The sequence below is a fragment of the Ptychodera flava genome (assembly GCF_041260155.1).
Source record: "Ptychodera flava strain L36383 chromosome 23 unlocalized genomic scaffold, AS_Pfla_20210202 Scaffold_24__1_contigs__length_23054250_pilon, whole genome shotgun sequence".
Classification (NCBI taxonomy): Eukaryota; Metazoa; Hemichordata; class Enteropneusta; family Ptychoderidae; genus Ptychodera; species Ptychodera flava.
The window spans coordinates 17,846,975-17,859,406 of NW_027248278.1; the positions used below are offsets into that span (position 1 = coordinate 17,846,975).

General features: G+C 38.9%; 1 protein-coding gene across 1 annotated transcript; it reads right to left on the minus strand.

Moving 5' to 3' along the window:
• LOC139124867 (multiple epidermal growth factor-like domains protein 11) lies at positions 1-7,344 on the minus strand. Its single transcript, XM_070690965.1, has 4 exons — positions 7,112-7,344; positions 4,229-4,389; positions 2,840-2,904; positions 1-1,145 (listed from the first exon to the last, which is right to left on the minus strand). The coding sequence occupies exons 2-4, from the start codon at positions 4,384-4,386 to the stop codon at positions 205-207; spliced, it is 1,164 nt and encodes a 387-aa protein (XP_070547066.1). The 5' UTR covers positions 4,387-4,389; positions 7,112-7,344; the 3' UTR covers positions 1-204.
• Between the last annotated feature and the right edge of the window lie 5,088 nt (positions 7,345-12,432).

Consider the following 12,432-nt stretch of genomic DNA (forward strand, 5'->3'; position numbering starts at 1 on the left):
TGGCTACCGCCGAACTGCGTTAGTGGTCAAACTGCGCTACTGGTCGAGACTTGTGTCGAGGGTTACTGTACTTGCACCACAGCGGGTTATTGTAGATTCAATGTTGTCATCGATCAAACATATCTAAAATATAAGTTTTCAGTTACATGGCAATATTAAGAAGAGAATGAAAGCTATTTTTCAATAGTCAATGGTAAACAAATCTTACCTGACGTCAAGACACCTTCCACTGATATGATCACAAGACATGGCACAGTCACATTCTGGACACGTTTCTCGGCAAGCATTTCCATAGAAGCCAGGTTCACATTTATGATTACAATTCTCACCAGTCCATCCGGCTTTACAAGACATGCAAATATTTTCCCTGCACAGAGCACAATTTTGACAAGGAACTTCACAGCGCTGACCAGTCCATCCAATCTCACACCAACATGAACCATCTACATGATTACAGCTACCATGTTCACAGTTACATATTTCTGAGCAGTTGATGCCATAGAAACCAACGTCACAACTCTTATCGCATCTGTTACCTTGCCATCCAGGTGAACACTCACAATCGCCATTTTGAACCGAACACGTGTGTCCATTGTAACAGTGCAAACATTTATCCTCACAATATAAAAGACCATCTGATTTACGTTTTTCGCTATCACAATCAGTACAGTTTGAACCAATCCATCCAAATGTGCATGTACACAGATCCAAATGATCAATATCACAGTACGCTCCATTAAAACAAGAACAATGTTTATCACAGTTTTCACCATAGTAACCAGGTTTGCAAGAACAAAGACCATTAATTTGATCACATTGTTGGTTGTTTGAACAGTTGCATGGCAAGCATGAATCACCATAGAAACCATTTTGACAGACACACTCTCCTGTTTTACTATCACATTCACTATTTATAGGACATACACATTGACGGTCACATAGCTTTCCATAATAACCATTTGCACATGAACATGAGCCGTCGGACATGCAAGTTGCCCCATTTTGACAATTACACGCAAATTGACAACTGCTTCCAAAATACTGTTGTGAACAATGGCAAGAACCATCAACTCTGTTACACGTCCCACCATTTTCACAGGTGCAGTTGGTCTTGCAGTAATATCCATATGATCCTACAGGGCATTCTGTCATAAAAATAAACATATTTTCAGACGAAATGCTGAAGCTCTAACAGTTACCGTAGACTGCAAGAGTCTTTTTGTCGCATGAATGAACAAGGTCATTACGCTGTGTGATAATGGCAAGGCAGCTCAAAGTAAGTTTTTAATTCTCAGAACATTTCTAAAGAACTCGGAAGCATTACTTTTTTAATGTTTGTATAATTGGTTATTAAAGTGTCTTATATAGACTTATCTTTAATACGGTAACAAACATTATTTAAAGTATAATATGCTCAACTGGAATCTGGCCATTTGATTGGCTGTAGCCAGCGTTTATATTCTCGACAAGAAGATTTGTGTAACATTCGGAAGCTCGCGCGCTATTATGTCGGACGGGTTTACGTCTTGAGGTTAATTATAATTGTTAAAATATAATGCCAAATATGCCTATTTTTACCTCAGAGGTTTTATATCCGTAACCAAATACCCTCGCTTGAAGGTTATAACCTCTAATTATCGGTTGCCACAACCAACACATTGGCCATCAGACACATGTGATGTAAATGCTACATAATGTAGGGAAAACAAACTTATGCTCTTCCTTATTAAAATGCCAACAAATGAATTTTGCAGTTTCACTGAAAAAAAAATGTCATCATGTTATCACCATTGCCTGAAATGTGAAAGTGTGGTATCACATTGGATATTTTACTTATAAAATACTCCGTACATCCAAAACGTCTGCAATAAATTCGCCTAATATTCCAGGAAAAATGTCTGTAAATGTGATGCAAGTAAAACGCTATTGAACATCTTGTACAATTAAGAATGCACGCGTGGTCAAAACTGCAAAATACGTCCTGGTTAGTTAATGCTATTTCAAAATTTGCCATGTAGTTTATATCTATGAAACTATCACTGTGGATATATTATGCACAAGAACGGACTTTCGTTAAATCATCGTGGAATTCATGACATTTTTTGAATAGTACGTTGTAAGGGAAACTGCACAAAATGCTCCCAAATCGTCGTTTGAGCGGGTGAGTTCGAAATTTTGATAGCAGATCATGTGAATAGATTCGTTTAAAATAAGTTGGCAATCTGGGTTTATACTAAGAAACTTGTGACTGAGCGACAGTTTCCTTGGCTTCGTACTGTAGTCGGTATCGCGACTAAATTTTGCTCAAGTCCTTCTCAATTTTGATGTAATTCATCGACAAAAATATTTATTGTAACAAAAAAGCAAGTTAGCATTTTTCTTCTCAACTCTCTTGCTTCAAATCCGGTAATTGTAAATTACTCAGTACCACACAAGATCACGCTCAGAGCCGAGCTTCTAGAATAGTTTGGTAGTATATATCAGGCTTAGGCAGTGACTCAGCAACAGCGAGCGTTACGTCGGATATAATAACATAATAGACAACAGGATTGCGAGGGATATACAGAGGAGACCCACGTCTTCAAGAACACTGACTTGAATTCGATATATTTAATATTTACTGTCTTAACCAATACTTCGAATACACTCACGTGCCAATTTATGAAGAAGTGAGAGGGTTATATGGACAGTGGTAGGTTCTTAAAAATATGATTGTAGTGGAACTCTGTCATTTGGCATTAGCGTCATCAAAATTTATCGATTACCGTAATTTTATTCGTACCGCGTTCGTTCATGTAAACCCACCAGGCGAATATTGTATCGGTAATACAACACTTACCTATACAATTCTCAGTCAGTTTCGACTCTTCGGTTTTGAAGTAACCATCACAGCATCTAAAAACACTAAAACATACATTATTAGGTTTAATTTCTTCATCGGAAAATATTGTCCTTTGTTATTATTCATGCCATGATAAAATATGCATGCCACATCATTACGTAAAGCTTATTAATTCAAAGAACATGATACAGTGAACTTTAGATAAAACCAATCATGCCATTCATTGTATGATTGACAAATTATGTCCGACTAAAAGTACGGCACGATTCACATATGTCTTCTGATGTGCAGCGTGCTTGGAAGGTTATATCGGATTGGTCGATTATCACTATTCCATCAACTTAAGGAGTCTCAGCTAGACAAATTAAAACATGGAAAATAAGTTTCAAGAATTTCCATAATTGAAGACATTTTGCACACGGAAAATAATTACAAAGGGGCATTGCAGCTTGATTTATCGCGTCCAAGGATGCTAATGTATCGTGAGCGTGAAATATTAATTTCTTTGCGCAAAATTTGGAAGATCATGACAGATGTGTCGATTGCAGCATATTCTCTTATCATACAGAACACTGTAGCAAATTTGTTTCTTCTCAAAAATCCTTTTTTCCCGATTCGGACGTACGATTGGCTCAAAACTTCAACCATGAATAGCTTTTTGCGTTTCTTTGAGCAAGTCATAGACAAAAATGAACATATTCGTATGACTTTGGAGAAATTGAAGCATTTCGATCGAGTGATTCTTTGTCTCGAAAGTTAAGCCTTAGAGTGTACCAAACATGAAATCTGTTCGTGTCGAACAGTGAAATTCCAAAGTTAAATGACAAGCGCCGGATACGGGTTATGCGGACCTCTGTCGTACGGCGAGGGCCATAACGAATTTCATAATGTGGCTTATATATCGAATGTCGCCTTCTCCATGGGATTCAATGGTAATTTGTTTAGGACGTCGCAGGCCGCATAGTCATCATTTGACTGAAAGTGAAGCGAAGCTGGTTTCAATTTGACAACTTTTGGATTTAAAAATTACAAAATTATATGTTTTGCATTTGAAATACCGCTTTTTACATAATTATGAGAAAAATTCAACAAACCACATAACATTGATATAAACACATCAATGCATAGTTTGAAGATGGAAATTGATATGGTTTTTTTTTCAACGGGTTTTTATCTTATGTGGAAATAAGGCATATTGATTAAAGTGAACTCGAAAGTTTGGAATAAAAACTATGTAAGAGAGACATCTAACACTCTTTAGCCCAATCAAGGGACTAATTACCCTCAAAGAAGGTGACCATTTGCCTTCCTTACGTCAGGCAAATGTTCACCTACCCTCGGGCAAATAATCCAATATTTATACTTTAATATGTATTACATATTTACCTTGGCCCTGTAAGTGGTTCGAACCAAACGCAAGCATGTGGATCGTCCTGTCTAGCCTGTCCGGGAAACATTGCATCATCACTGCACGAAATCAGTCTTACTGTCACAACCAATGCGATCAGTGACAATTGTTGTTGATAAAGCTTCGTATCAACCATGATCTGTGAATTGAAAGTTCCGTCATTTTCTATTAATGCAGTTTTATCACTAATATAGAATCAAAGGGCTACGCCCTGACCTATAGCGCTTATTGTTGGGCAAGGGCAAAGGCTAGAGTAAAGGTGAAAATTAACGGGCGTGTCTTGCCATGCCCGTTAATTTTGGCTTTCCTGTCGCCCGAGCCAATAAATAAACGTTCATTGTCAGGGCGGTTATTTCCAATATCTTATAAAGGAACCGAAGAAAACCGTCAAAATTTACGAAAAGTTCCAACGCGAAAGACAACGGGGCTCAAGACCTTTTATTAAGCAAATAATGTATTTACTGACCAGTCACGTGCTGTGCTATATGTCAGTTATGCAATACGCGACGCACTGTAAACATTTTGCTTTGGGGGAGGGGGTTTCTAAACTTGGCCACAAGTGCTTCATTTTAATTGTTGATTGATTATGATCTTTGAACAAATCACATTTTGCGTTTTAGCTGTAAAGTTACTATGTTTATGGTACGTTGGCTTGTTCATATTATTATCCGTATTCACGGGCACATAAGCAAACCATTACAATGTGTATTTGCGGTCAGTCACGTGGTTTAGGTCGACGAATTGAAATGCGACTGACAGGGCTTGGAAATATAAAGTGTATTTCAGATTAGTACAACACCTGAGTATGGGAGTCGGCCTTATCGCAGGTACAAGATGTTTGATTGAGTATTAGTTCACAATGCATTAATTGAATAAGCCAGCATACAGGGGCAAATTTCTCCTGACTGATAGCTGAGAACATTTAATACGCTTGATCTACGATGTAGCTGTGTTAGAAACAGCAATTGACATTAACAACACTGCTCAGTTAACTACACTTTATTCATAATTGGCGATTTAAAGAAAATTCTTTGTTTGTTGTCCTTAGACTTTTCAAAAACCTACCTGCCAGCCAGCAAAAAACAAACACAGAAAAAAACGCAACATATATGAATCCAATAAACTATAAATTTCCAATTGGTTTATTGTCACAAGTACAAACATTCAACTATTACATTTACAATACAACATTTCTTGTGCTCTTCGTTAAGCTAGTTGATGCCAATGCTTGGAAACGCAATTTATACTTGTACAAGTAAAACAAGCATACTAAAAGTTAGGAGGCCGTAAGTCTGAACAAAACTTCTATAATAAACAATGGCAAAAGACATCATACCAGTACACGATGTACCACATGTACAGTGTGACAATAACCAACTGATGCTTTGACAACCTGTAATGAACTGCAAAATGTTGAGGTAGAACAAAAATTGTGCTTCTGTCACTTTCATATAATAAACATTCCAAATATTAAACTGCAAGAGTTACTGAGTATAACAAAGTATGTCGTTGACACTCAGAAAGGAAGGCTACAAATCTTGGTAAAAAATGAAACTACTGTCTCTTTCATACAATTATAATTGCTGTACAGAAGAGTGTATAGTTGAACAAGTCATAACAGCCTTGGGTGCACATCCTCCTTTATGTGCCGAAAGATTCAAATAATACTAGTCTTGAGCACAAATGCTATAGTAGCCATACTTTTGGGCTATTAATTCTGAATGTTAATTTTTTTGTAATAGGTAGGGGTTTTTGTTTGTTTTCTTGGTTTTGTTTTTCGTTTATCCGTCTTCCCTTTGCATACTAAAATGTCAAGTTTTCTGCTTGGCATGAGAGCATATGCATGGGTTGGCCTAATAGCCATCGATATTTTTGACAACTGAATAGCGCTGAACTGACGTTATTTTTCTTTCAGTAATATGCAAACGCCAGTAATTATTTGTCCGCATTTTCCGCAAGTACAAAAATACTGCAAGAGTTACAATGGATACAAAAAGTCACAATAACCTATGGCTCAGACTACAAGCTGCAATTATAGCCATGAACGCACCGACAAAATTTGTCCGAATTTCAAGAATATCCGATATCACTCGCGTGCAGCTATATACCCGAATTTGCGATCAGCCTGTTCTAATCCGGTCTTTTAAAATCACCCAATCGTTTGGTAGCAGAAAAATGTTCAAAGTACTAGCAACTTTAACTGCGTTGGAACATTATACAACAAACATTTCAATGTACCAGTTTTCCCTTGTACTGTGCAGATTTGATATCGTGATCAATGGCGGATTTGAATCGATTGTTTTCTACTAAACGTCGTTCTGACTGGCGATGAAAAACGCCTAAAAAGATGATCGAAATTCAGTTCTGTACCACATTCCAAACCAAACAAGCCAAGAATTGTTTATAGGTCCGTCTTTTATGGAACAAAAAGATCCACGCCCTTCTGCCGACATTAGAACTTTCAGGGAGAAAATCAGCTTGTCACGAAAGGGTCGCGATCGATCGGACTTTACACTACAGTCCACTACAATAGGAGGTGCACGTATACAAAGCGGCCGACGTACCCTTTTACATTGCTCGTACGTACATTTAATCTGATTAACGAGCAAACTGACGTTGTGCATACGTACACTTTGCTCTTGCATGACACGTTCCGAGAATTGACAAAGAGATTTTTGACGTCTTTTTTGATACTGGTCATGGTGAATGTTCTGATAACGATAGAGATAACGCTTTCGATTCTAGCCGAAGCCAACAGGAAAACACCACAAGATAAAAACATTTTTCATTTAGCCATAGACGCTACAGGAAAATCTTGCAGTTCCAACAACCCCCTCCCTTTATGTAGTAAGCATACATACTTTACCGAATCATGGAGCACTTCTGGTACAGAAACATTCCGACGGTTAAAAAAACTGCAAAAATGAGAGAAATTTTGGAGATACACAGACGATTGCGGAATGAAAACAACGCTGTGATGTCAATAGCTGTTGAGTCCGGAACTGCAGTGATATGTGTTTCGGATTTGTATTCTAAACTTTATCACTTTACAGTAACATACTGACTCCACGTAGACTTCTATTTGCATCGAATCTTGCCACTGATACATAAGAAGTACTTTAAAACCATCTTAAGGAATTCCTCTAGTAATATTGGTAACACTTTTCTTTCTCAAACCGGACCTGCGGGTTATCCGAAATGAATTGTGATCCGAAAACATTATTACTCACCTGCGGCAGTCAGTGTCTACAAACCGAACGTTGCAGTCGATCGCGCCCAGCTTCATTCCGTACCCGAGCTATCAACACAACGTAATTAATTATTCCTACTAGGCTCGTACGCCGCTAATCCAAAGTCATTTTGATCTTTACCGCATTTGTCTGTACTTTCTCGAGGGTCTATGATGGCACTCTCAAATTGCCGTTGCGGTCAAAGAAAGTGTACAACGCGCCGTTTTTCGAGCAGACGATCTGCGCGTGCGGACGGCAAACAAAGACTTCTCCTTAAGGCGCGCTACAGAATGAATTGAAAAATAAAACACCTAAACGTACTTTTGAGTAGTCTTTTCATGTACGTGAGAAGAATTTCTAGCTTAAAACTAAATCTTCTAGCAACTGCACTGTACAAAAAGTGCAATGATAAGTTTCTTTTGTTTTGTTAGTCAGGCTCACACCAATGCAACGATTGCGTAGGTGATTTTGAAATGTTCAGTGATACCTACATAAGCAAATCATGTTTGTAGATATTGTTCACGCAACATGTTTGCCTCATATACTGTAATTTGTAGGTCTCAAAAATATTTTTGAAAGAAAAAACATATAAACAAATGTTGCAGGCATAATATGTCATACTAGGCTACATGCAAAACCTATGTTTACTTTGTCGTGCGTGTTATTTATCTCTATATGGGTTTGTTCGTTTGTATTTAATCGCCGATTATAAATGTTCAAAATTATACAAAACGTGATGACATCATGATTTCAGCTGTGAATTTAATGTATACTGCCTAACTCGCTACCATTGTAAACATTGATAGACAGTATTCGAAATTAACGTGAGTGCTGCGGTCCGAGACCGACTGTTCTCCCTAAGTACGAAGAATTTGACATTCGGATCGTCCTTATGACCGACCCAAAATATAAACCGAATTACTTCTGTTGCCCACTATTCCAATACATGGTTCATAATATAATTAGATATACACTATCCCCCCCCTCCACCTTTTCCCCGACATTTAAACGCAGCGAAGCATCCTGCGATAAACGTGACCCTGTTAGGTCAGGGTGCAAGGTTAGAGTTCTTGAACTTTCAGTCTATACCAGCACAATGTATTTCAAAACAGCGTGCACCACTGGTTAATACCACTCGGCTCATATCATTATTAATGCTGACCTTTGCTCTTTGTTATTCAGCATTTTACTCGCATTTTTAGTTTTTCCTGCTTGCAATGCGAATAGAAAATAACGCAACGAACCGCTCGAAAACATTTGCTTCGCAGGATTTTCCAAACACTCGTCTGAGAAACCGAGCCAGCATGGTGGTGTCTCCACGTACTGCACAGACAAACCGAGCCAATGACAGGAAGTCAGTACATTGTGTAATGCCGTGTCATGTAAGAATTTTACCTCTAAAAGTCTGTCACTTAGATTCTGGGATCTGCTGGCAGAGTCGACGAGCGACGAGTACGAGAAATGGCAGAACAAGAAGATGAACCACTGAACCAGCCGCACGATCGATTCTATGGTGATATGTAACGATGCAACGAGGCGGCGCACTTCAACGAATGGATGTGAACCATGGCCAAGAGAGCCGAGGGCCAGGCGGGTAGCAGACATGTATGTCCGATGTAGCCAATGTGAAATTATTAATTTTGGTGCAAACGTTATGCCTAGACGAAAGACTGGACGAGACGAAAGTTGTCTACAGTAACGGCTAAAGAAGTTTGAAATGTGCGTAAGCCTAGAACAAGTACGACCAACCAAAGTCAACGATGCTTGTGGTTCACCTTCCAGTCGGCATTCTGATTTATGAACTGATTACGTGACAAATGAATTAACAATGAAAAAGAGAATCAGTATTTCGAATACACTCAGGGCAACCACTCAACAACGAAAATAAGGATGCATGGACTTTGATTTTTGGTGAATGTATTTCCTGGTACTTAGAAACGAGGCATCTCTTTCTTTGAAGTATTGTTTTTGTTGTATTGATGAAGTGCGGTTGTATTTTGTCGTTATATGATGAGGTTCGCGTACTGAAGCTTTGAATGTTTCATTGTTTCTCTCTTCAGTTGGATAGCAATACCACTGCTAGTGATATGTAAGAGATACAATGGGCCTGATTGACCGAATGGCCTGAGCAATTGATTATTAGAGATGTAGGGACATTGAGGTTTATGGAGGTTTTTTGATGTTTTTGAAGTTGCTTGATTATATTTTTGTTGATACTTTGTTTATGTTGTGTTGTTTTGATGAAGATTTTCGGAGATAGAGCCTTGCAGTTTGCGAAGAAATTTCTATTGCTGCAGTCTAGTGACGCCTATCGGTGCTATGTCGACTCTACGCCACTGCCCATGATATCCGGATCCACTCTACACAATAACGTCACCTTTATCAACGTCCACCACTTTCCAGTTCTTAAAACATCCTCACCTCCTAGACAAATTAAAGATATCTTATCAACGATACACGTTGTATTTTAAATGACTTTACGCGACTGTTTTGGTAACTGGTATAGTTATGTTTGTAATTCGATTTATTGTACTTGGGCCTCAGCCCAAGTACATTTGTTTTCATTCCGTGGGAAAAAACTGTAAGGTATAACCATTTCTGGCTGAGACCAGGGAGGGCAAAATGTATTGGCTTCATCTTTCTTGGCATAATAAATGCGTAATGATGTTAACTGAATGGAAGTGCTGCTCTCAGCCAGTCTTGAATAAGTGAGATGTGAATATAAATGCTTCTCTATCTGAGTTTTTGCCACAAATCTTCTGAATATAATCAAAATGTGCATCGAAATGCAACAATTAATGCACCCTCCGTTACTAGGCGATGGCACGACCCTTGCTACACCCACTGGACGAGCCAAAGTGGGAGGGGTAATTTCGGTTTGGTCGAACAGGACGGCTCGAGACCAGAATTTAACATTTAAACTTGAAACATTTTAATCACTGACAAGATGTGGATTAGTGTTAATCAAAGAGAAAGTTTGAAAAGGAAAGGTTTTATATCCCGGACACAATGAAAAACATTACGACTGGAAACTGTACCCCCGGTTGAGAATAGTAATGCCCACAGCGATGGAGAACACTTATCCTTGAGCTGAGAAAACCAGACCATCATTTCGAAATAGAGCTGCAGATTCGAGAAGCTCGTTAAAAATAGCTAGGTACACCCCATGAAGGGGTGGTTTCGAGTCTTGAGGGCAAATTTCGCCTACTTCATCTAGAAATCGTACGTTTGTTTTTCCAGGGGAACACATCATTTGACACAAAATTTGCATGAAAAGGGGTCGCCAGTAAGCACGTGGTCAAATCTGGCATAAGAAACAATATGAAATGTTTGGTAAAGCCAGTCCAAATAAACTGATTTGAACTTTTGTGTTTTGTAATTTATACCACTGCAGTAACATGACTTTTTTTTGACAACATCACACAATGTAATACGTTTTGAAACTGAATACTCCGACGTATTCTGTGTCCCCTTTGCTAAAAAATACGGTATGCCGATTACCATGTAAGGAGATGATGACGTCAAGACAGATTTGTAGTGCGTTTGGTCTTGGATGGTGCACGAAGTTTTGTCGAGGTAGCTTGTGTATTTATTCCTAAATGGGAGATATTAGGGTCACCGTCGATCTAAAAGAAGGCCGAAAAATGTTATGATACTCTAAGCGAGCTGAACTCCAATGCGAATGGTTGGATAATTTGGAGGATGTCTAGACTGATCTCGTCTCATTTATTTGGCGGTCAGTATTGAATTTCAACTGCGTCACAAGTTTGCGTCGAACGGTCAACGAACGATATTTTAGAAATCTGGAGACATGGCACATCGCAGTTTTATTTTAGTATTTTATATTTTACAAAAGATGTAAGAAGCAATGATTTTGTTGAAAATTCTGAAAAAAATATAGGAAGATTTGATCGCGAACACATTTTCACTTGGGGGTCAACTAGCCCTGCGTACGATGCTGTGTGTTCCGCTACAGCCCTGCAAAGACCCGTACGTTGGGTCGGTGACTTCAAATCCATTTTGGGACTTGACGTAAAAAGCCAAATTACTGCCGAAATTCAGCGTTCTTGGGCCCAAGTCGTATCCCAGCCTACCTCAGCTACTCGATCGCTTCCAAAAATGACAGTCTTTTATTCACTTCTCGTAATAACCGTCGATGTCGGCAACTCTCTCGCTGGCCCTGCGTACGATGCTGTGTGTTAGCTGTAGCACATAGCATCGTACGCAGGGCTAGGGGTCAACATGGGGTCGCAGCCATGTTGCCTCAAAACTTATTTCTGTCTGCACTCAAAACTCAAAAATGTCGCATATGAACCTGAAAAATCGATGTATTTTGTCAAACTTCGGCGAAATTTCAGCCTATAGGTAAATTTACTGAAATTTGATCGACAAATAATCCTGAGCTGAACGTGACAGCTCGCCTTCTCCGGGAAGTCATGCATCCGGCCAGCTGCCCATATGGCCGGGAGCATGAGATTGTTTTCAACTGACGGCGACAGACCGTATACGGGGCTCTGGATATGAACCTACCAAGGCCGCTTAAATAAGTTTGTATCGGCCTTGTGGCCTTGTGAACAGTCGGCCTTGTGAACTTTGGGTTGAAGACCAACGAGCAAGCAAAATGTTCTAGCGGTCCGCAAACAAACGCAGCGAAACGTAAACTTGACTGTCGACTGCAGGTAGCACAATTGCGCTGTCGTGTAACATCTAGTCCTTATATCGGGCGTACATGTAGTTCAAAACCATGGAGCTAAAAGATACCTCCATGTTCAAAACCAAATATGTTTAGTCGACAGCACTGTTCTCGTAGCAGATTTTTGTCTTAATGTCAATTTATCTAATATGTATACCCTATACTATTTTAATGACCTGTATGAAAAAACAATCAAGAAAAAGTTACGATACTTGTCCTTTTGATTAAAAGTATAACTTCATCTGTTTCTTTATGAATG